This window comes from Ischnura elegans, chromosome 1 (genome assembly GCF_921293095.1).
Source record: "Ischnura elegans chromosome 1, ioIscEleg1.1, whole genome shotgun sequence".
NCBI lineage: Eukaryota > Metazoa > Arthropoda > Insecta > Odonata > Coenagrionidae > Ischnura > Ischnura elegans.
Genome location: NC_060246.1, coordinates 32,456,662 through 32,483,398, shown reverse-complemented (window position 1 = coordinate 32,483,398; position 26,737 = coordinate 32,456,662). Strand labels below are relative to the sequence as shown.

The 26,737-nt window shown below is 37.1% G+C and overlaps 1 protein-coding gene across 1 annotated transcript; it reads right to left on the bottom strand.

Moving 5' to 3' along the window:
• Positions 1–337: 337 nt before the first annotated feature.
• Positions 338–26,655, bottom strand: LOC124158192 (integrator complex subunit 5). The gene is made up of 13 exons (XM_046533381.1): positions 26,189–26,655; positions 23,793–23,946; positions 14,956–15,132; positions 14,482–14,690; positions 14,042–14,134; positions 13,666–13,825; positions 11,416–11,649; positions 9,995–10,368; positions 8,550–9,048; positions 7,314–7,534; positions 4,605–5,006; positions 2,209–2,538; positions 338–1,105 (listed from the first exon to the last, which is right to left on the bottom strand). Exons 1-13 carry the CDS (start codon positions 26,411–26,413, stop codon positions 779–781), a joined length of 3,405 nt encoding a protein of 1,134 aa, XP_046389337.1. The 5' UTR covers positions 26,414–26,655; the 3' UTR covers positions 338–778.
• Between the last annotated feature and the right edge of the window lie 82 nt (positions 26,656–26,737).

The following is a 26,737-nucleotide window of genomic DNA, read 5'->3' as shown; positions in this document are numbered from 1 at the left end:
CCCCCCACTCTGCCCACCAAAGAGTACGGCCTTGGGGAATTAATTTTCTTTCAACTATATTAAGGTTGTCTAGTTGGCAAATAAGTAATTAGAAGTAAGAAAAGGCAAGTCAGTGGAAGCCCTGATGAGAAACAATAACAGTTTTTATAACTGTGATTCAGTCTTAAAAAACAATGGGAAATAGTGCAGCATGTACGGTAATTGTATGTACTTTCACCAAAGACTTTGCATGCAAACAACTGCGTGAAATATTGATCTTCTTGTTAGAACAGAGATGATGATAAATATCTCTTTGATCCCTACATGCAGCATAAATGATTTGAAAACAAACTGTCCGTTAAAAATTCTCATGACTCTCATCTTGCATCTAGGAAGATGACAAAAAATGAGATTCAATTTATTAACTGAGTGAATAAACGTCATTCTGAACCAAAAATACAATGCAATGTTACATGCTAGATGTTCCCTTAGACAAAAGTTCAAACAGCACAAAATTTAACTCTCATTTACACTCAATCAGCAACCATTTTTCACAATAAATATGAGCTTTATAGGCAAAATAAAATTTCTTACTTATCCAAATAGCAGAAAATTCATTGTACTCCATCACTAGTTATGGCATGGGGAACGGAAATTGCTTACAAATGGTCTAAGACTAATCTCCAAGTGATGAGATAATTTCTTCACAATATCACAATTACCCCAAAAAGTCAGCACTAGGATGCTCATCAGTTTCACACTCATGGAATATCAACTCACTCACTAAGTACGTGGGTCATCATGAAAAAAATTGAACGGTTGTCTTTCCACTGTCTTCTGGATTTGGCGAAGCCGGTGATGAAAGCACAGTCTTTGCAGTGAGTGAAAAAAGCCGAGGATACAAGGTACCCAGTGAATCAATATGTAACTGAAGAGTATGTCTTAATGCATCAGTGTGCCTTGAACTGGGTCTTGCTGAACTGACCTCACCACCTTCTACTTCCTCTGCACCTGGACCCATACCTTGTCGCCACACTAACCCAGAACCAGCATCCTGAGAAAAGAGTGCCGGAGATGGGATATTCTCATGGGTATAATTCCAGATATCACGGAGTAGAGCCACAACCTGGAAGAAAAAACATTTTCAAACATTGAAATTTTAAAAATTACGTTGAAGCTGTTTCGTTTTTTCTCAGAGAAATTCTTCATTTATATCCTGAAGTGTCTAAGATACATACTACATAGCTAATGTTTGCCAAATTCACCACAATAAACAACTTCAATGCAGTTTATATTTTTTGCAAAAGCTTCAGGTACTTAGAAGTATTGTAGGCCATCCCTAAGTTAAGAACATTTTGTGCACTTATTTCTTCTATCAGAAGTCCTCGCCCGCTAGGCAAGCAGCTAAAGCCAGCAAGTCATTGACTTACTTTTCTCTTTTTTTTAAGTGGTCTGTAAAAATCCACTGCCTCTCCTAAACTGTTTGAACTCAAATTTATTTTGTTCCTCATAAAAGACAAGTCATTAAATTAATTTAAACCAACATTGATTTAATTTTTCAATTTTCTTATATTTATAGCATCCAATTTTGTACATGCTTTTCCCAGCTAAAATGTCATAATGTGGTTTTTTTATTTCCAATTTAATCCTATTATTAAAAAATACAATTTCCATAAAAGAAATAACAAAAATTATAAGGCACAATGGACATTCAGGTTGAAAATCAAGCTGACATTACACAAACACAGAACCTTCAAGCTATGTTCAACATCCCTATAATAAAAGCTAATGATTAACTAATTTCTTTTAAAGATACCATTGCGGTTAGCTTTTTTTGGCAGAAAAATGTGAAATATTTCATAGACTTGAAGAAAGGCACAAGAAGAAGTGATTATGATGAGTGAAGAGAGGCAATTTTCACTGACTTGAACAACTCAGTTCACTTTTAATGTTTAGATAGAACCAATGCCACTAGCAGAAACAAAATATAAGATGAAACAGGTGATTAAGAGGTCAAGAATTTTAAACAAATCTCCCCATGACCTCATGACTTCATGACATGGATAAAATAACACTGGTTAGTGTTATACCAAGCAAACAGAATTCTTAAACTTTTTCAAACAAATACAATTAAAATAAAGTATTTCCCCACAAAATTAGAATAATAATATATGCATGAAACTAAAACCAAATAATAATCTTTGCTTGGCAATATTTGAGTATACATACCTCACGAGGACCTATTTTTGGAATTACATCTCGAATGGCAGACAGAGGAGAAGGTAGCAGCTGTCCCAAGGCCATTAGATCAATTAACCTCTGAGTATTAGCCAAAAGACTAGGTGGGGGCGGTGGCCTGCTGGAGGAGTTTGATATTGCAGTGGTGGTGGCAGTTGTATGTGAATTCCATTGAGCTAGCAGAGTGGCCATTATAGCTCGAAGAAGAACAGAGCAGTAGCAAAGAGCTGGTCTATGAGTTGCTGCGAGAGTTAGGAGTGCCCACAGAACAGGCAGGCGTTCAAAGGTCCGTCTGATTTGCAGATCTCTCTCTATTGTCACCTAGTATAGTGAGAAAAAGAGCAATTTAACATCAAACTTTGTGACTTGCCAATTAAGTAAGAGTTGAAAGAATTAAAACTTTGCTTTTTCCACATAGTATTTTATTCTTTAATGTGTAAATAATGGGGTTAACATTCATATCCCTCTCGCTCCCATTTTCCTACTTGCTCATCCAAACCTTCAGCCCCCACCCAGAGTGGTGCCTACCCAAGCACCGAGCCCAACCACCACCTCCTCAGCACCTGAAATTTCAGCCTTCTCACTCCACCTGATCCCATTATATATACAGCTCAATTTTCCTGTGCTATTTATCTCGATAATCTTACTCTGTAAGGAAACCACGGTCAGAAAGAATAAAACATCAGGTGGAAGTGGCTGTTTTAAATCAACTCATACAATGAAGGATTTTCACCAACATGCCTGATACAATTAGTTATACTCACCTACTAAGCTTTTAGAATTTATAAGCAAACACTAGTGACAGTAGCCATTTAAAAATCTTTAAAACTGTAAGACCCCTTCATGCTAATCAAATCTATAATCCTCCATACAGAGTGTATATTACAGCCATTTTTATTTGGACAGAAGGCAAAATAGCCATGAATGTGTAGCGAGGCAATAAAACAGGCACAGTGTGTGAGTCATAGAAGACAGTATGAATGAGTGGTGTGAATCTATTTCCTGCCCATCTTTTTTCTGTTCCTCAAACCCTCTACACCCCTGAAACTAAGTGCAAGCAAAAAGGCTCAGACATGTGTTCTCTCATCCCTGCTGTGGGACTAAGTGCAGGCAAATGGCATGGAGGTATATTTCCCCATCCCCAACTATCCACCGGTAAAGAAGTTGCCCCACTCAAGTAGTCTCCACACTATTCAATGAGTCTAAGTGTTCCCTACCCCCAATTTTCCAAGGTGTGTAAAAAGCCACTATCATTATCACCAGGAGAGCAATGGCAGTATAGTTTTTGCATAACCCTGTCATGCTTGGCATATATCTGGGAGTGGAGAGGAGATCGCGAGCACCCATGTAATGTAAGCAGACACAGGGTGACTGTCAGCGCAGGTGAACAGATAGACATGTCGCAACTCAGGAGGAAGTCCCAGGAAGATCGGTGTCAATATCGCTACCTCTCTTCAATTAGTATGCCAGCCAGAAAAATAGATTCTGCAAAATGCCCAGGAGATCAAGATTGTTGTGGTAACTTTCCATTGCTACCACCACAATCATTATTATAACAAACTAAAAGTGTTATAATTAGGATTGTGAAAACAAGAGAATAAATCTAGTAAAAACTTATGAAGCTATACTGAGTTATTTTCCCCTCAGAATAATAAAATATAATGATATAAAAATATAATGTACTGGGAGGAAAGGAATTTGGAAAGAAATAACTTTTTATTTTGACTCATGTAGATAAGTCACTCCCCAAAATATGCAGGGATGGTTTCATAAATACAAGAGAAACTTTATGTGAGGAAACATTTTGAAGACTACAAAAGTGGTTGTTTTCTTCTATCATCATGATTGAAAAATTCCACCAAGTAAAACCTGCATCTAATGTTTATATACTTGACAAACCACAAACCTTTCTTTCCAATGATCCCCAAATTTACCAATATAATCTAAAAGCAGCATAACCATTACACTATCGAAGCCGAGTAGGCTATACATCCCCTAGCAGACATTATGTCATTGGATCAGTTCTCAAATGACTTTTTTCTGGCCAATAGAAAAATATTTTGGGGCAATATTGTAAGCATAAAAAATTAACTAAAAATTGAGAAATCCTAATAACCGAGTAAAATTCAAAGACATCAAGAAATTCTTCAATAAAAAAAATTTCAACTACATATGATTCTGTGACAGGTTACTAAATCCTTACCATAGTGTAGAATAAACAAAGATCTAAGTAAAAGAAATTATATTTGATAGCACAGCCTAACATCACGGATGCAATCAAGATCCTTTCAATACATGAAGATAGACACAATATGCAATGGTGAAAATACACATATGCATTCACATTCAATTCTACAAAAATTAGGAACATTGCAAACTTTACTCACCTTGCAAAATTCCTCCTCAGGCCATGGAAGTCCATTATACATAACGTCTGGAGATACAATTTCAACAAGGAGGAGAGAAACCATAGAAATGGCATCTAATGACACTGAACCCGTAGTGCTGATAGGATTTGTGCCATAAGTAGTTTGGCTATTGTTGGCAGAGTCTATTTCAGGTTCCTTAGCAGGATTTACTTTAGTATCAGAACAACAGCATTTCACAGCTTCCACTAACATCTGAATGTTCAGAGCCACCACTTCCTCACGAGGAGGTTTAGGGACACTCTTGGTACCCTTGGATAAATCTCCATCAGCGACAAGAAATACTGACGAATGTCTTCGAGGAAGAGCCGTTCTTGGACGTCCATTTTCCCATAGTAGAACAGCTCTGGAGAGGGGACTCTTCTGTGGAGGCAAAAAATATTCAATGGTTGAAACATAAAACTACAAGCATAACCTGCCAAAAACTTTTATCAAAGACAGTCATCCCAATGAAATGACATAATAATCAAAATTTGAATCTCAGGGTCTGAACCACAGACACTTAACCAAGTAGACTTAGAACACTCCAAAGAATTGTTTTGAATTCCCACACATGCTATTTTCTCCCCTTACGATTACTCAAAAATATTGATTCTCCAATTTTTTTAAAGTAATTGTTATTGCAAAGGTAGTCACCACTGACGACTTATACCATACACTCTCATTCATACGAACAATTCTATTATGAATTTTTTGTTGCTGCAAAGTCAATTCATGGTCCCAAAGAAAGTGGTATGTTAATACAAAGAAAAATAAACAATAAAACAATTTTTTGAAGTTAAGAAATTACAAACGTAATTCCCAGTTCCAGCAGTGTTGAAAACAGCATTACTATGAAGTTTAATGCATGCACTACAGGAGCTAAAACATCTGCTGTACTAAAAATTACAAAGCTTTTCAGCGTACCTTGCACCCAAGACTTCTAAAACTTCTTGGAAAACAATGGAAGTTTCCAAAATTACATTAAGCTAGGTTGAGGGCAGGGCGTTATCAATGTATTGGCCAACATTGAAGGGCACAGAGAGTGTCCAAGGTCTGAGAGGGGGTATTAGTCAAAGGATAATAAAGAAAGATGGGGGACTTTTTCCATGTGTAGGATGGGAGGTAGGATATGATGTAAAGCTGTATTAGGGTTAAAACTTAAAGGAAATATCATGTGTTAGACTCATCTTTTTTTCTCAGAATGACTTATGCAGATAAATCTCTTCCTGTTTAGAAAATATCCTTTGGAGCAATTACCTATTTCTTGATGGCGAGGGGTTTTCCCATAAAACCTAATCAGGTTCTCATTTCTTAACAGGGCAATGGAGTGGTTACCAGTTTAACCCTGTTGGGCAGTTTGGCCGCACATCAGATTAGCAACTATTGCTCACGGTAGCCATGCCCAGAGATTTTTGGCACCGCATTGAGTCAGCTGCATGAAGTTGTACTCCTTGCCTGATGATGACGCAGTGCGTCGAAACCGCGGTAGTGTTTAAATAAATATATAAGTGGAAAAACGAAGCTTCAAATTTTATTCATCAGCTGCATGAGTTCACCACAAAATTGAATGACTTATATGGATTTGGACAGTGATTACAATTTTTCCCTAAAGAGAAGGAAAACAACGTAATCACCCAGAAGGTTTTCTATTCCATTCTAATTGGTCATGAGCTGGAATAAGAGTTACACCTTCCCCTACCAGTGCACAGTTGGCACTGCTCACTTGCCCACCTCTATGATGGCATCCTTTTGCACAAGTTGACTAATTGGGAACTCTGTGCTACTAGTTTAAAACATCATGGACAGAGGCCGGACAAGACAACACTCCATGATCTAGCAACCACGTCAAGTAGTAGTAGCCTCCCAGACAATTTCTGTGCAGAGCAACTACATGGTGTAACACAATTTACTTTCCTATGCTGTGCAGTGGTTTGGCATATTTTGGCAAACTTCTTTCCCAGATTTGTGATCATGACCCAATGCATCGAGCAGCCACAGATGAATGGTTCTTGGACACAAGTGCTAATGATAGCGAAACACCAAACATTACTCAATACAATATATTAGTTATATTTTAGCACTTTTGATTTCCTTGACTAAAACTTTAAGTCAAAGTATTCTATACACCAGCAGCGGATCCAGGATAGGGAATTGTAGAAAAATTTTTAGCTATAGAAAATTTGGCAAAAAATTTAGCTTCGCAATAATGAATTTCACAATAAATATTAATTAACTTGCTACTTATTGGATCCCATAAATTTCATTATCTCAATGCTATACTGCACATCTGAAATTCTTCAAACCCATTTTTTTTTTTAAACTTTGACCCAACCATCAACTTCTTTACTCATGACCCAATTTCTCTTACGTTAAACACACAAGATCATGCTCCTTTCCAGTCTTTTCTTTCTGAATTACGATAATCAAGAGTTGACAGCAATATTAGCTATCTTAATATGAACAACACTAAGTAGCGGAACCCTATATACTCCTTCAGTCATCTCAAGTATTCCACTAATTTGACACCTTAGCTTCATCTCATACTCTTAACATTTAAATTTCAACTTGGAATATTTAACCGTAAGTATGCATCCTATTTACATTTCCTTATTCCTAAAATGATATATTAATGGTTCTAAATTTACTAAATTCAAATAAAAATAATATACAACAAGATGATATACTAACCCCTTTGTTGGCTAGTTGATTCAAATATGAATTACTGCCTTCTGCTGCCAATTTTGCACCAAAGAGAGTTGCTGTTTCCTGATGAACTAAAGCACCTTCAAGTAAATCTCTCAAAGCCAAAGCTCTAGCAGCAGATGAAATTGGAACCAACTTGGATAAAATACGGCATGCAACTCTGCAACCAGATGTACCACTCACAGTGATACCAGACAATGCTGCTTCTATTGAAAGAAAAAGAAGTGGGTGTATTGTCAATGTCAATCAAATAACAACATCAATAAATACATACACATATATTGAGTTGATGAAAGGCATTTACTACAAAGTACACTTAGGCATGCCAATTCAGTGGCGTAGCGAGGGGGAGGTCTGGGGAGTCCGGAGAAATATGAAAAAAATATTGAAAAAATCATGAATTTACAAAAGATTTCTTTGACAAATTAAGTTTTTTTGATTATGAAAAGTGTTAAAATCAGTTTGAAGCCCTCTACTTAGAACCCTGTTTTTCAAAAATCCCCCCCCCCCCCCGGAAAGAAATTCCTGGCTACCCCACTGCGCCAATTCCTTATGATACATTACTTTATAGGGTAAGAGGTATTTAAGTTTGCAAGTAAATGACTGAAGAACCTCACTGGAAAAAATATTGCTCAATATAAAAATTAATATTCATTGTAAATAAATATAGAAATTTTAGCAAAACATTAGTAAAACTTGTAATGATGGGTCAGACCTACAGTAGAATCCATAAATTCCATATTACATATTTGATGGAATTCATGAATACCTGTCCTCTTTCCTACGTAGAATATTCATAGATGGCTTGAATCTGTAATCTAAGGGTTTGATATGATAAATCTTCAAATAAATGTTACACTCAAAAAACTTTCACTGCTTGGATCATGAGGTGGAGGCTGGGAAATATAGTGCAAGTATGTATTCCATTTAATAGTAAAACTGCCATGTAACTTGAGTAAGCTTGGACACCAAATGTACCCATACCACTGAGCCTATACAAAGAAACATTTTCTATGGGGAGAGTATATTAAACTTCAGGTAAAGTGAAGGCTACTGGCAACACTGTTATAAATAATCTAACAACATCAGCCATTTATATAAAGGAAAATATTTCCATGCATTACATTTGTGGGTAAAGCATTGACCATATTAGTGGCAACAAAGTATTGCATAATGAAGCAAATTCATAGGTCAAAACTATGTGACTGAAAAAATATGTACCTTGGAAGTCTTTGATCTCCACTTCTAACTCTTGCTCCGCAGCAGATAGGAAGAAATGCACAACTGCAGCACGTGCCACCTTCAAGGATAACTCAGGGGATGAAAAAATGCTCATAGCTGACACCTCCTTTGCCAGAGGTAAAGCACGTTCGAGTACTAATGCTGCTGCATGTCTCATGGCAATACTTCTGGATGTACACAAGGAAGTGGTAACATCTGGTAATACAGCTCTAACAGCGTCAAGTATTGGCCTATGAGGCACGTGATCTCCACCATAAGGATGACTCCGTGGTCGATTCTTGCCACTGACTTGACCACTCTGACGCGTTCTGCGGAGTGTTTCTGATGCTTCATACTTTAACAGTGCATAGAGATTCAGCCAAAATCTCAGAGGTGGTTCATCCTTCCCAGTGAACCCACCATCATCATCCATACCATCACCAGGAAGGCAGTCTAGCACTCGTCTCAGCGTATCAGTGGCCAAAGTAGGATGAGATGCCTACATAAATAGAAAGAAAATAGTTATAAGACTGATCACATCTAGACTAGAAGCCAAAAACATCCTCCTCATTTTTTATTCCTCCTCATTAATCTTAATTACTCTCAGGGAATAGCAGAAAGTCCTCATTTTGGTTTCAAATTGTTGAAAATTTATTGGTGGCAGATCTTATGAAATACAAATCTTAAGAAGAATACAAAAAAATGCTCTTTTTGGCTTCTAGCATTTGAAGGTCTCTCGCAGACACAAATCTGAATTCTTATGACTACTACTTGGCTAAACAATAACTCCTTTCCGAAAATTTGTAGATAGTTATTTGTCTCAAATCTACAGGAGTTCGAGTTTTTATCAAGGCGGTAAAAATTAAATAAAATGGTAAATAATACTGGTAATTAAATAATGGCAATTAATGAAAAAATTGTAAATATGCCTGCATTTGTCCATAAACATTAGGGTTATAACAATTATAATGCATGAATAAGACGCCTCCTAAATTTAAAAAAATATCAGTACAATTTCAAATATTTTAGGGATACATACATACCTAATTGCATATTTTTTACACCAAATTCAGTAAAATATATCACTCCTTAGAGTAACGGTCCTGAGAAAGCATAAGTGGTAATTCTACACTCGCCCAATTTACTCACGAATTCCTTTAAATATCATTAAAATTCCAAAAAAAACACTCCAAAAAATCATAACAACATTGTTGAATACATTCAGGTAAGTTTCAACTAAAAAATTAATTACTAAAAAGAGGCTTCTAAATTATGAACACCCCACTAGAGGTTAGTATAGCATATGGCCAAGCTTCAGGTTTTCATAAGGCCGATAAGGGTTATCAGATGCAATTATGATAGCAAAATAAGTATGATCTAAATTGAAAAATTGCAATGTGCAAATGCAATATATTGCAATAAAATATGAGACGTGGTAATTTAACCTGAGTATGCCGCAATAACTGCAGGAAGGTAGCCAGCTGGAAATTGTTTGTGGCCCTCCGGAGCAAAAAAGCAGCTGCCTCAGCAGCTAGGGATGGTCCCAAATGTGCAGAAGCAAGAAGGGACACGAGCCGTACACCAGTTCTTGACACCAGCTCACTGGAGGGAGTTTCCTCATCTCCTCCTCCAGCTAGGAGCAAGGGCCTGATTGCAGATACTTCATGGCATACAGAGGACAGTATGGGCACCCATCGCTCATTGCCCCCTCCAAGAGAGATACCTCCACTGAGTCCACCACCAGCAGGGCCTGGTGATGGGCAAGTTGCAGCCGATGCACCAGAACGCACCAGCACATCTATCTCTTGAAGCAAAAGTTCTGTAAGAAAATATGAGATGAAACACAATTCAAGTCCTCCATAGGCTATCAATTACCATACCTGCATGAATCAAAATGATATATACACTAAGGATGAAGTCCGCCATGAAAAAATATTTGACTTAGCCGGGATTTGAACCTGGATCTCCCAATTCCCGGTTAGGCATGCTGGCCAGATACACCACCATCTTCTCAGAGCAAACTTCAGGATAAATTTTACCAAACAAGGTGTTGATGTCACCAGTCCACACTGTGGCACATGGAATGACGGTCATGCTTACGAAGCAACTGTTTTACATCATTTTCCTTCCTTTTTCACACGAAAGGATAAACAGGCTCATCATAAAGGCATTAACAAAGTCCTTGACTTATGCTATATTTATTTGTACATACAGGTTCAGAAATAACACTTAAACTGTTAGCACTAACAGCTGGAATATCCTTTTTAGCATGACAAAAAGATAAATTCATGAGAACTTATTATTTGTTATTATTTATTATATCATGAATTTCTGTAGCTAATTAAGTTTTAGTTGCAAACTACCAAAAGAAAGGTCGTCTTCTAAATATGTTCCAGCCAGATTTGTGCAATTACCACAATTAAATCATTGGCTTAAGGCTGATGTAGTGAGAAAATTCAAATCCATCCTTAAATCTTATACAGAGGAATACTAATAACCAATAAGGAATGAGGAACAAACTTCAATCTTTAGTATTTCTACAACAATGGAGTTTAAGATTTTTAGATGCATCGAACTCCAACGGAGCTACATAATAAGTTTTAGAATACATGCAACAACAATGCCAAGGAAAATAATTTTTTTTTTCTTTCAAACAATACAAATAAACTATTACTACAAACAATGGAACTTGGCTAATACAGAAGGAACTGAATCCCTCAAAACATAAGCTACCCTGATCAGCAAGTGTGAGATCCGCGTACTAATTCTGGCTTAGCCAAATGATTTTTTCATGGCAAATTTCATCACTGGAGTATATAACTTGACAAAATATGCTGAGTCAGCAATGTTAAGCATTAATACCTACCGAGAATTTCTGCACAGTTTTCTCGCACTTGACTGGATACACTTGGGGGTACATTAGAGTCATTGGCTGGTTGTGATGTAGCAGCATCAATTAGGAGTCGTAAAATTTGTGTACCCCCTCTTTCACAACCCAAAGCTAAGTGCACAACCAAATCCTGAAGAGCTTGCCGACCCCCAAAGAATCTACACCATGCAGGGGATAAATGAGCCAACCGGGGAAGCATGGAAGGTGTTACTGAAAAATTTTAGATGCATTTTCTTAACTTGAACAGAGATATTTATCATACATTACATTACACACTGTTAAAGTTCATTTTCATTAATTAAAAAAATTACAGAACCTAATCACCATGAAATATTAGGCTACTTTTCAAAGGTAAAAATGATACAAACTCTGGAGCCATATTAATAATTTGTATGGATCTTATTGGATTGTGTACATACACTAAATAACCATATGAGAAGTAGGAGGACACAAAAGAAGTGGAAGTGACTGAAAAAAAACCAACGGGGGTAACCAAGAGGAGGAGCAAGGTTCATAAAAAACAACACAATAAGAGAAATACACCTACTTATATTTTTTATACATTACAAGCCCATTATCAAATTAATGGCAGTTTCAAGTAGAATTAACAGCACTTGCCAGGAGTATTTGATTCCAAAATTGAGTACGAGGGTTGTACCAAAAGTAAGGTTCCCAATGAGCTACAATATTGAGGGAAGGTGCTAGGCTAAAGTCCACAACAAAGCCATGCACAGTGGTTCCCCTACTCTCAAGTCTGCCTGTCCGCAATTCACTATGTCACTCAGTATTGGCTTTGCAACTGTCAACAATGGAAAAGTCGATCCCTGTTCCCGCCAAGTGTGACATTCGAGCAGTAATCTGATTTCTCCACGCAAGGTAGTTACCGCCGGTGGAGATTCATTGGCAACTGACTGAAGTTTATGGTGAAGAGTGCACATCCGTTCAGCACGTCCCCAAATGGTGCAGGGCTTTTGCTGAGGGTTACACGGAAGTTCACGATGAAATACGGAGTGGAAGACTGCCGGTTTCGGATTATCCAGAAGATCAACAGTGAGCTGCTCAAAGATCGGAGGGTCACTATCCGTGAACTTGTTGAATGCATTCCTGATGCTTCCAATGGCACATTTGAAAGAACTTTAACAGAAATGTTGGGTTATAGCAAGGTGTGTGCTCACTAGGTCCCCCAGACTGACGGACACAAAGTGCAAAACCTTGACTGTGCTTGCAAATTTCATCAATAATATGAGGAGGAGGCAACAAGGAGAAGTTGTTGAACTCTATCGTCATGAAAGATGAAGCATGGGTGTTTCATTTCATCCCTGAAACAAAACTCTTAAGTGGAAAACACATCAAGAGCGACAATGAAGTCTGAGCAGAGGTCACATGCTTCCTTAACAGGTTGGCGGGAGACTTCTTCAACTTAGGGATAGAAAACCTGGAGCACTGTCTTCAAAAGAGTCTAAAAAATGGAGACTACGTTGAAAAATAGGAAACAGTGTAAGTTTTTTGATGATGTGAAAATTAATAACAATTAACAAAGTGTTCTATTTGTAAAAAACATGGGAACCTTATTACTTTTAGTACAACCCTCGTATCATTTCAAACTTTACCGTTAATATTTAGAGCAATCAATGCATTTTTGCAAGTTTTCTTAGATATTTTCTATTTTTTTTAATTTCCCAATTCCTTGTGGCACCAGAGTACCACACATAAAATAGTAACCTCATGGTGATGACTTTCTTTCAAGGAAACAGTCTGAAACTGAGGAGATGAGACAAAAAAAGTAGACAAGCAACATCCCCTGCCCCCACTCATACACAGCAAGTGTTATCCAAGAAAAAATCAAACTACATATGTATATTAGTTGTCAGGAATGGAGGTGAGACAAGTTCAGTAGCTGTCAATAAAGAAAAAGGGATGAAAAATCACCAAAAAGAATACTGTAGTTCAAGCACAAAACCTTACAATGAACAGACATCAGCTGCTGATGAGGTGAATTCCATACAATCCAGAGTTTGGAAACTATGAAAGCATGTGATTTGTATGGTAAACAATTTTTGCAACTAACAATAAATGAAAGCTTTAGGCAGATGATGACATACACCCAAATTGTTTCATAAATCCTTTTTTTCAGCAGTTAGTAAAATTTGATCAGTATTTACAATTGGGTATCCAAATCACCATAAATATAGCTAATTAAGCACTAGTGTAAGTTAAATTACTTACACGTTTGTAACACGTCTGTGGTGAGTGCTCGCAACAACATTGGGGAAAGAGATGCAAGATGGAGGAGGAAAGGAACTGTGGCAATGCGATGGGCCACCCCTTCCTCAGCTTCCAAATTTACTCCCACAGCAAATGTTTCATCTTCCTCTTCCAGACTCCACTAGATTATAATTTGTGAAACACATGGGTTAGACTTAAACAACTTTGAAAATGAGGGTAGGATGAGCAACCCTCACTCACAAATGAGCAACATATTTAGGCATAACAGACAATAAAATTAAGCCCAATTCTAACAACTAACAAAAAAATTATTACTATCATCAGCTAACATTATGAATATAATTCAAATGTTAAGAATTGAAATTCTCGCACGAACCTTAAAGAGATCTAAAAGTGCCGTTCTAATATCCTTGAAGTGACTGCCAGCCAAGTGTCCAAGTATTCCAACGACCGAGTTGACCTTAGGAGCCTACAAAATCATTTTCTTTAATATAAATATAATAGGAAATGTAAAGGTAATATAAATGAGCTTAAAATGATATTTAAAAGAAACTAACACGGCTTTCAGCTAAAAATGATATATAATGAATGCCAAGAATTCTTTGGTCTACCATACATACTTGAAACTAAGTTCTCCATTTAATTTCACAGAATTTTAATTACTGAGAGCTACAAACTGAATTGAAAGCATAAATCAATTCCAATCAGTAAAACATTTATTTTGCAAACTTAGGTATGAATCTAAAAACAGTGGAGCTCATTTTTATAAAAAGTCATGTTCAAATAAATAATGTACTGAAATATTAAACATATTACCGCAATTACACTCGGTGTTCCAGTTGGCCCACCTTCAGATGTGGCATCTTTCCCAACCCCTGTACCAGATATTGCAAATGATGATGAAGCATGGTGGCAAAAATCCTTAAGACCACATGACAAGACACGAGTAATGACTGTATGAGGGAAGCAACTACCAACATGTGCCACAACCCAATCAAAGTGAGGACTATGGACAACACTTGTATCTGAAATTATACACAAATCACATTATTAAAAATTAAACTTCTATGCCAGCTGAATTTCATATTAATTCCCATTCATGATTAGTTTTACTCACAGGAAATTAGAGTGATCTGATAAAAATACTCGTACCAGTAAATCTTAAAGTCAACATTTACATATGTATTTGTATGACCATTGAGTTTAAAGATATCATTTACATAACATAGAATTTTAAATCAAATCTTTTTCCTCAAAACCTAATACAATCAAAAAATGAATATCACTAACCCAAAAGTGAATTTATGCATGTCTCTGTGTCTGAGAGCACACGACATGACAAGCACTGAGTTGTTATATCAATAAGAGTGCGAGTAGCTCGACATGACATCCATAGTTGTAAGGTCTCATTCAATCCAGCAGTTATGTGGACATGTGCACGTCCTGCATATTTGCTAGAAAGTTCACCTATAAATGAAAAAAAAAAAATGTTTTAGTGAAGGACAGCGAAGAAGTACTATTTTAAATCAAGCATTATTAAGGTAGTTACATGTTCAAATTCTCTAAGCTTTTCAGTAACATCTTTATACCCAAATCTGCCATATATGAGTGGGCACCATCAAGGCTTCCCTGACAATACACAATGGGACTAGGAGAAACAGTCATCTAGAAAAAATATTTTCCCATTATTTTTCCCCTTCACCCAATGCTAACTCTTATTTGCCATCACTTGTTTTCATGTCTGTTAGAATATATTGCAAAATTCACAGCATTAAATGAATAATTCCATACAGCAGGGTCTCATCCAAACCTTATGAGATTGAAAGTAGATTGACAGACAGTAGTAGTCCCCTACTGAACTATGAAACAAAATATCCATGTCAGAGAAATATGCCATCTGTATTACTGGAGTGGCTATTTTCATCCCAGGCCAACCACTCACTAACGGTAGAGTAAGCAGCTTTGATAATAGGGTAGTTTCCCTCATCAAAGAAAACGAAATGCATTGATTGCTATTTGTTACCCACCATTAGGGTTTTCATAATATACAAATTAGGTATTTGGTTTTAGAAATCCCAGTTTGAACGAATGGCAATGGTCAATTTTAACCTCATTTGAAAAAGGCCAGATTGGCGCCCATGCGATTCCACTCCAAGTGACGTCACAGGGACCTAGTTTCTACACGAGAGGATAGGAGTTTTACATCGTCTGAGATTACCAATGCATGCATGAGTCACAGAGCTCAGGGAAACATCTCTTAATAATCACTCATTAAAATTGTCTAAGGTCGGCAAGTTTCCTTCGTTTGATAAGGTATTAATAATCCTTATTTAAGCCAAGCGCTACCTGCTAGCAGGGTACTCTACGCTACTGCCATGCTACTGGGTGGCCTCACGTAGCAGCAGCTAGACATCACATGGGCTTTTCCCAGAATTCATCTTAACCGTCGCGTTTTCGCGTGCTTGAAAATTTTCACTTTTCATTTAATCGCAAAAAATATTGTCATTTAAATATCTAAAAGCATGAAATAGCTACTCCAGGAGTAATAATCTTTCGATTTGGGCAATAAAAAATAATAGGAAACCACCCTATTCCAGCTCAAAAGGATGCCCTGATATGGCCACTTTTTTATCAAAAAATTGGAAATCACAATCATTAGAGGCATCAGGTGATGTAATTTTCTGCAACTTGAACTGTATTACATTGAATCATAAGTATTTAAAAGTAAATTACGTAGACTTTTTTGCAGATACCATGAATACAAACATCTTCGGTAATCTTATTGTAATAAGACAATCACCATTGACACACAGTTACAGAAATTTTTCACAAAATAGATTGGGATGCACATGCTACATAACCATTTTAGTCAATGCAGCATTAATGCCAGACATAGGCAGATCTATTGGGGGGGAGGGCTAAAGGGGCTAAAGCCCCACCTTCAATATCCATTTTACACCAGATAGATTGGTAATTTTGTTCAGACCCACAGTACTGCTGGGGGATTACCCCCAACTTAGCCCCCTCCCCTTGGCTATATACTGGATCCGCCACTGATGCCAGAACAATTACAACCACCTCCCTTAATTTTTGGTGCTTAAGTCTTGCAGTCTCAAAAGCTTATTAATTACAAAAATATGTACATAATTAACATCAAAACGTAATCAAGAATAAGTTAAAATGATCAATATGTTAGTCCAATGCCATTTTTCATTATGCACCCAAATGATATAATTGAAAAATTACTGCATACACTAAAAAATCTATCAATACTAATTGAAGGGAGGTTACATATGCATAAAATATTTCTATAATGGAAGTAGGCAACAAAGTCTCAAGTATAACTTGTTCATTATACATGACAATTTAGGGCATGCTGTGGCCCTCCATTTCTCTCTTTCCTATACTAACGCTGTGAAACCCCTGTGGTTCCCCTAGCCCACATCCTCTACATGTACAGTAAGACCTTATTTTTTTAGTCAAAGTTACTTCCTCGTGGGAATACTTCTTCAAGTTTTTCCAAATACTGCTTGGTCTCATGACATGGCCAGTCTACTGTGTTCTACTTTGAATTACAATAATCAACAGTTCTTCTCCCATTCTTCTTAGTACATCTCAAATGAATATCTGATCTCCAGCATCCTACTTGACCGCCAGGTCTCACAAGCTTACCTTAGACTATTTGACCATTGATGTCTGTAGTGATTCTTCCATCCAAGGTAATGATGTTTCCACAGCATAGACTCCAAATCTTTCAATCTCTCCTCTGACATGGACATCAGACATTGTCCTATTTCTTCCACATAAAAGCATCTTGGTTTTATAGTATTTTTTAAAGTTTGTATTCCTGAAACACTTCTTTGATGATGTTCAATGTGTTCTGCAGACCTTTTCTTCCAGTTACAATGGCTATGTATATCATCAGAGAAGCAAAATATGCTGTTTTCAAAACTACAGTCACCTTGATTCCTTGTTTTTATATCAAATTTTTCCTCTGAGACCAGAAAACAAACACACAATTGCTTGCTCATATGGATCAATTTCTCTAACCCTAGTATCAGGCATAGTACTGTCTACCTCATTGCTCAATTCTTCTAAAATCCAAACTTTTTGTTCAATTTTTTCCTATGATTCTTCAACCAACTATCCAGGTGAAGTTTTTGCAGGTATGTGAAACAAAAAGATTCAAGATTTGGAGTTCATTACATTTCTCAGCTCTCTCTACCTTTGGTATGAGCATCATTGTACTCAAGAAGTGGTATGGTACCTTTCCAGATGTAAAAAAAATTATACTACCCCAGACAGTGAGTCTCTCACTTTCACTAAGAGCTTAGATAACTTCTTAACTGATTCGTCTTCTTTGTGAATCTGTCCATTGTGTGAACAGCTCACGCAAAGACCTTTCTGGGTGTCCCTGGACCACAGTTGTACTCCTCAGGTTAGACCTGACCACCTGTGAATACTTCGTCAAAAGAGGTCAAGCATTGCAGTAGATTCTCAACATAATTCTATTACCAATGTATTTATCTCTATCTTAGAGAACTCCATTAGCAGATCTTCAATATTTTTGCAGCTATGATTTATTTCATCACAACGTCTCTTGATTAGGTTGTTTGCCATTTTTGGTTTCACCTTCATTATATTATGATAAATGCTCCTGCAACAACTTACAATCCATTTCTCTTTGATACTACAGACCAAAGGGTGCCGTGCTCAAATACTGGTTGAAGTCTTCAGACACCCCTAACAAAATCCTCCCTCTACAAATGGGCCAAGGAAAGAAATTGACACCTAAACTCAGAATACGTGAAATTTTTACAACTGCAGCTCAGACCTGGGTGAGCCATGCCCTCATGGAGATCAATGAGCACCAAGCCCTATCCAAAGCAACCTTAGCATTGAAACACAGATGGAATAATTATAAGTGTTGCCTTAAAAATATAACATACTTAACAACATATTCTTTTGTGACTGACACAACCCAGGTAAAATTTTAGGAGGATAAATTTGTGATTTTTTCATTTTTCCATCCACATTAGGCTCCATTAATGCCTTCACCTAAATGCCATTTTAATCCCTTTATAATAGAAAACACTGCATATACCTATTGGACCAGAAGATTATAAACGTATCAAGATAAGTACCTCCTTGGGAGTTGATTAGATAAAATGTATTGCTGAAAATGTCAATAAATGCCCACCGTTATTATTTCAGCACCAATTCCTTATCTCACTCATTGAGGCCTCACTTTATCTCAGAATAACAAACTTCAACACCTGCTGCTGATAAAGTATCAACGATTTTTTTCACTGATACTGAAAAAACTTTTCACAGCAAAAAAAACACATGGTCTTCACCTCAAAGGCTAGCTTAACAGTAATGGTTTGATTAGTGAAGATTTCTCGGGATCGCCACTGGGTCAGGAACTGCATAACTGCCGACATTTCGATGCCCGGCTCTGACATTGTCCTCAGGGCTGTAGGCCATAGAGACTTTGCATCTCCTCCATTCTCATAGTGTCTGAAGTACATATTTTGAAGCAGTTTCGATACCAGCAGCTTTTCTTTCATTAAATTACATGAGGAATAGTAAAGCACATCCCCATTTAATGGTGGCTTAAGTGTTCACTATAAATTAAATAATCCTCGACAATAAACGTAAATATGTACAGCCTTTTTCAACTTCCTCATTTCCTTAATACATAATATGAGAATTCACTATACAAAATAGCGATATTTAGAGACTATACTTCACTATATTGAGACTTCACTAACGAGGGGAATAATATATTCTCCTCATTTATCACACATATCTTCGAGAATAAATAAAAATTATCCAAATTTATATTTCCTGACAATACTCTTAGTTTTTTCTTGTATTTATGGTACATCCACTATGAATGAGGCCATACATATTAAATCTGTACTAGCTTTTTTTCAATTTATTGATTTATTTCATTTATCCATACATCTTTCTGGGCATTCTGATTTTTTTACCCTTGTTTATGATAGTCTTGCAATCAGAATTAATAATGGACCTTGACACATTTCTTTACTCAGGGATACAAATGTACAGATTTGGATGCCTTAAATTTATTGGATCCCAGTTTCTGTACTATTAAAACTTCATCAGCAAAAGTTATTATATCACTTCCTTTAGCAAGGGTAGGAATTTAGGAATAACACTACTAGGCATACATGAAAATGCAACAATAATTGCTGAAAATGTAGCAAAAAATAAAATTTAAAAATTGTTTTCTGCATTGCATTAACTTTATAAAAAAATTGAATCAATATTAATACGTGGTAGATAAAAAGGCATATGTATATATAACGGTCGATTGACCCTTCATGTTTTTCTTGCATGCACCACAACAGCATTTTCCAATTGCATAATGAAGAAGAAGCTTCTTTGACATATAATACATATTTCAGAGCAAATTATGCAACTACTGTAGTGCACAGCTGCTGGTAGTCAAGCCATGAGCTGCTGCACCCACCCCTGCTACCCCAGCTCGATGCAAAGTCTAGCAGGGCTGCTCGTGAACACCCTCGTGAATACCCTTCCATGGCCTATTAAATACCTCCTGCATCCCAATCAAGCAGAGTTCACATTCAGCAAAAGGCATGCTGCTTCTGGTCTGTGATATGTAGAAAGCATTTTACATGGACATAGAAGGTTGTACAGTGCAGAAACGAAAAAAGTCGTTTTGAAATCTGTATTTGGTCAAGAAAAGTCTAACTACATACATATATGAGCTCAGAAATTAACGGAGTGGTGCAGTAGGCACAGTTTGGCTTATGGGTTGTCCTCCATGTCGATTCATCTTCGTTCGACAGTTTCGCCGGAGTTGTAGCAGGCGTCTTCAGGTTTGAAGTGCCGGATGCAAGTTTATTCCCATCTTATATAGGACTTGGTTTTGGCAAGGTGCGTCCTGATTGGTCCGTTATTGAAAGAGTTTCTTCCAGACGTTGGAGAGCGAATAGCTGTTGTCCCTGTTGAAATGAGGAGTTTTGGCAATTCCGATAGCCTCTCATATGAGTCGGGGATAGAAATGCTTCTCTTTAGAGATGAGTTTAGCATTTCCGAAGTCCAAATTGTGTGTTGGTCCTTCCCATACGTGCTTGGCAATGGAGGATACGAAAAAAGGATATGAAATTGTCTATTTTTGGTGGCCCTCAGGTGTTCCCTCACTCTGCATTCGAGGCTTGTGATGTGTGACCAATGAGTGAGTCTCCACAAGTTTTGAAAGAATCCTCACCACTTTTTCCAATGTCCCAGTTACATAGGGAATTAATGCATAGACGGAGATTTTCTTCTCTTCTGTGGATATCCCACTCTGTTTTTAGGGCCAGTGCCAAGAGCTCCTTCTCTTCCTAAGTGGCCATGTTGCCAATAGTTCTGAGGGAAGTCATTTTTCTTGAAGGTGTTTATGATGTGGCATTTCTCCTTCTTAATTGAATCTCTGTCACAAATGGAAAAAGCACATTGGTAAAGAGTTCAGAAGATAGAAGCCTTCTGTTCTGTTTCTTGGAGACCATTGCATCCAGAAAAGGTAGCAGTCTATTTTCTTCGATCTCCATGGTGAAACTGATGGAGCTGCTTTGATTCACGTGTGGTAAGAAGTTGCTCAGCAGTTTCTTACTATTCTTGCATAGAGCCAGCATTTTTTAAACTAACTGCTATGATGTAAATAAAGTTAACTATGACAGTTATTCTCAGGCTTCTAACACTGTATACATCGTAAAACATCCAATCGATGAAACTCTACAAAACCAACAATTTACATACTACTATCCTGATTCCGTTCTCCCATAAACGGAAAATTATGTACGAGAACCTCTGATTGAAACTCCATTTTATTGATTGATGAAGTCCATACTAACTCCACTTAATTTTCCAATCCACCGAATAAAGCTCATATTGGCCATTTTATATCAGGTTATTCAACAAATTTAACATTTAAACGTAAATGAACAACCATGCCCTGGATAGGCGAATCCTACCCAGGCAGGACTCGAACCAGCAACCTCTTGTTTGGCAGGCAAGGGCTTTACCCCACCACCACAGAGGCCAGCAAATACAGTAGTATGCTAGCTGTAGGCCGTGTTAAGGAGAGCTACCAATCAGGAAGGAAATCACCGCAATCATTAAACAAGAGCAAGGAAACTTATCGTATCGATCAAACCCTTCACCAAGTATTGCAAAACTCGTTGGGCTGCAGACCTTATTCCATACTGACTTCACTAAATCTTTGAAATTTTCTTGATGTCTCTCCATAAATAAATCTTAAATTTTTGAAGGGATTTCCTTTAAACTTTCAAGGTCCTACATAGCAAAATCATCAATCTTGTGTCTCTAAAGCTTCAGAGCCCTGAGAAATAGGGCTCTCATATCCAGGAAAATTCTTCTTAATTATAAAAATTCAACTAGGGTATCACTCACAGGTAAGATATTACACAGGTAAAGTAAGATACACATGGCTGCCGATCTGCAGTTCCTATTTTCCCATGTGAAGATGTGTAGATAATAAAGGTATGGCCAAGGTCTTTGTATGTTTGGACAAGATTATACATAATAACCTTGAGTACATCCATCTTCTGTTTTAAAAAGATGTCGATTCTTGTAACCATATTTACACATCCATTTCTATGCATAAAAAATTCAAGGTTTCTGGCCTGGCTTTCTATATGATCAAATTCACACATTTATCTTACCTCTTGAACAAGCAATGAGTCTATACAGCATTTTCCTATCTTCCACCAACTTATAAGTACATATCAAACAAAACTCACTCTCTCCCAAAAAAAAAGTTGGGAATTAGAAGCCCCTTTTGCTGAAAAGTTCATGACGTCACTGACTCTTGAGCGGCTCACCGCTTCTCAGGTACTTCTTAGCCTAGCACATCTGATTCATGGGGTTAGTTATCACAAACACTTTAATGAGTGATTCTTTATGTCAAAGATGAATGACTCAATGGTCCAGAGCTTTAAAAATGCCACTAACTAATAAAAAGTTGGTAGCAACTTTGGAATTTATTTAATTTCAAGTTATGAGAAAATGGCTGACTGAGGAAGACTTCTTTTCTAATGACTATCTTTCTCATCTCACATTTCCAATGCATTCAAGGAATTATTTTAACAAATTGCGATTTCAGGCCTGAGTAAACGACACCATCACATTCAGGCCTATGCTGGACCCCTTCTTAAGGCCTGGTTACACGATACATTAACACGTACGGGTTACTGTCTAAATGTATGAACGCGAGAATGAACGCCAAAATGCACCGTGTAACCACCCAACTTGTGCGAATGCATGAACGGAAAATAGAACCTGTTCTAATTTGGTTCATGCATTCGTACATGTTCCGTTCCGGTCCACCAAAATCATTCACGCAAACGTACATTAACTTGTACGTGTTAATGTACCGTGTAACCAGGCCTTTAGGGTGGTGGACAGCCATGGCCAGAGGGCACCAGCACTATGCAGAGGGAAGACTACCAGAATTATCCAGAATGAATTATATTATTTTGAATTATCCTTTTGTTTACTCAAGACGGTGTTAATTATGTTGTTAAATGAATTGAAATAATTGAAATAAATTTAACTACTCAATGTTGGCTTTCTGACTGTAAAATTTGCCAGTTTTGAAACAGGAGGGTGCCAAAGATTTACAGGCTGAAGGGCACACCGGGATACCTCCCGGTAGCCTAGCATGGGCTGATTACAGTTAAACCCAGTTCTGACCTTCTAAGAAATTTTTACCATTGCATTACCTATAGTCACCCTCTGTAAACAAATTTTATTCAAGGACATAACCGTAGACAAGCCTGTGGCATGCTTGAAAGGAGTTACTCATGAGTGCACTTATATTGCAAAAATTCCATGGAGGTAGTTATTCCCCTTGCCCAGGATTACTGGGTTATCGGGGAAAAAAATAAATACATGGACAGAAAATAGAACCTCTTCTATTTGGTTCACACATTCGTTCATGTTCCGTTCCCATCCACTAAAATTGTTGATGCATAAAAACATCAACTTGTCTAGGTTGTAAATCTATTGTGTAAACAGACCTTAAAATAAAAAAAAACACTCAGCAAAAAATGTGGCCTTTTGAACAAACTCACCCAGAAGCTCCAGTGACCATTTTGATATGATTGGCACCCAAGCTTCTGGACTACTAGTAACACAGCTACAAAGGACACTGTGGATTTCAGCGATGGTTGCTTCTTCATGCGTAGATACAGGAGGCGCTGAAGATCCACCACTGCACATATCAGACTGGAAATGAAAATACACATTAAAGATAGGGGGAATTTTCATTATTCAGGTACACCAACCAAGAGTTAACAGAAAATAAAAACGCTTCTTAACAATCAAATAAAACTAGCAATGTAGATATAATGATGAATAAATTATGATACACTTTTAATTGCATTGAGGTGAAGTTTCGGCATCGAAAACACTGATACATAAATATGCATACTTAAGGAAATTATTTAATTTCCCATTTCATTGAAATATACTTCTTAAAATCCCATCCATATAAAAGGGCAGAAAATGTCTTGAACGGGGATTGTAATTTATATGAAATGCTTCAAACAGTCTTAAAAAGGTCTTGAACTGCATCTAGCTCTCTAATTCTTTTGCAGCGCAAATGACTGAGTTGAATATGTTTAGAGCTCTCTTAATATTGACTACATAGGAAGTCCCATCCCAGTCAACACAACAATTATGGCCACAGTGTGGCCATACTGTGGCCACACTGTGGCAAGGCATTGTGGCCATAGTGGGTTGCCATTATGGCGCCATAATGGTTTTGACCCCCGGCCACACTGTGGCCACAGTGTGGCTAGCCATAATGTGGCTTTAGTGTGGATAGCCACACTATGGCCACATTTTGGCTAGCCACAATGCTCCACCACTAATATATTAATATTTATACATATAATAATTCCTTTTTAATAGTATTATTATGCCTCCTTCAATCCTAGCTATGCCCATCAATGTAAAAATAATGATTTTTTGGAAAATTAGATGCGAACCAAAAATTTTAATTTACCATCAATTTAAATAATAAATACGATAAAATGCCCTCTGGTTGGCACCCCATACCCCAAGTAGCACTTTGCGATATAGAGTATCAGAAAGGTAAATGCAAATAAAAGTTCCTACTCAGTAAATGATGTTTGTAAGTACTTTATTATTGCAGTAAATTAACCATGAATAACATAATATAACCATTAATGATCGCCTAGGTTAGCCACTAAAAAAACATAACAACATTGCAGATAGAATAGAATAGATATTTATTATGCTCTGGGAAAAAACCCTTGGAGCAAAAAACACAATTTACAAAAAATGGCTCATCAAAGCAAAAGTTCATGAAAAATGTCAAGTAAAGTTGTTTGATACGCATCTATAAAAAAAAGAAATAACACGTAACAAGGATTGAAATTTGACATCATAGGCAGACGGAATATTGGGCAATAATACATAATACATAATAATGATACATAATAGGCTGTATTTTCGTGGGAGTTTATTTTAGCTCTCCACTGAGTAAATCCATGTACAATTTAATTTTAAAAGCATGGATGGAGCCCCTCTGTCTAAGATCCTCAGGGAGAGAATTCCAGAATTTTGATCCCGTTATCAGAAATGATTTCTGGTAGATATTAGTACGTGGAGTAGGATAACATAAATAGTATTACAATAGAACAGATAAGCTAGTATTACAATATTGCCTTGGATTTGAGACAATAACATGTTACACATCCACCTCAAGTTATTTTAGCTAGGCTTATGGACCAATCTGTAACAGGTAAAATCACATATTTAGTCATTACAACATTTACGGTAGTCTATCTAATCCTCTCCACATTTCAACATCACAGTACTCACGGAAAGACGCTGAAATAGATTAAATCAATAAATAATGTGGAAGCCTTTTCTCTTGAAATAAATACATATTATTCTTTCTTTAACACACTTTCTTTATATCAATGAAATCAGCCAACTCTCATTTTGATAACTCATCAACAAGTCTGCATCTATAGCAACCGTAAACAAACTTTATCATCTGTGGCAGTTGTGGCTTTCCAAAGTGTGGCCATAGTTGCATATGTGTATGGCAAGCCACACTATGGCTTGCCGCATGACAACCACAGTCTGGCCATAGTATGGCAAGCTGTGGCTAGCCATAGCCATAGTTGCCACAGGTAAACCACAGTTCGGCCATACTGTGGCCATAATTGTTGTGTTGACTGGGATTGTTCCTGCCATTCGAGCGAAATGAAGGCCATTTCTTTTCAAGTGTTATTAAACACAAAGATTCGACAAAGAGAGAGAGTAAGAATCATGTCCAAATTTTCAACACGAAGTGAATGTTTCTGCAGTAATTCAAAGCCACCACCTCCACTCATAAACGTATGAGCAAATCGGCTATTATTGGGTCAACTACACAAAATAACCCAAAAAAATCCATACGCGGTAGAAAATTATATCATTTAAGTCAACTTACCTCTATCTGAGAAACATATTTGGCGACAGCAACATCAAACAGGGCGCAGAAGTATTCCAAAACAGCATCAATAGTAGATGGCAAAGTTTTCAAAAGCGAAAGAGCAGTTCTTGCCAATTCTAAGGGATTTGTTTTTACCGTCCGAGTAGCTCCCGCTACAAAAGTGCGCAACTCACTTAGAGAGTCTTGTTGTGGCACTGCTTTAATTACACTTGTTCCAGCCATTTCTTTATTTGGAAGGCCGGTGCGGCCTAAATGCAACACACACTAAGCAATACCACTTAGCGAGTTCCCCAACATCGAGTAAATATCATTGCATCACAACCGCCTAATCCGGTAAATTGATTCAATCACTACGTAAATACCTAAGTACTTGTTGAGTGTTCGAAGTATTACGACTTGTTGGCAGAAAGCGATAATTCTCGTGAAAAATTCAACATTCTCCTAAGTTTGCTACGCTTCACTACAGTCACCATTTTTACTCCTCCTCCCCCCACCCCCCTTCAGCTGAAACAAAATAGCAAATAAAAATATAAAGGAAAACATCGT

Coding starts and splice junctions, on each gene's coding strand:
- LOC124158192 (XM_046533381.1), bottom strand. CDS start 26,413: ATGGCTGGAACAAGTGTAATTAAAGCAGTGCCACAACAAGACTCTCTA. Junction 14,691..14,955: donor ATGCATAAATTCACTTTTGG/GTTAGTGATATT, acceptor GTATAATTTCAG/ATACAAGTGTTGTCCATAGT. Junction 9,049..9,994: donor AGTTATTGCGGCATACTCAG/GTTAAATTACCA, acceptor CTATTTATGTAG/GCATCTCATCCTACTTTGGC.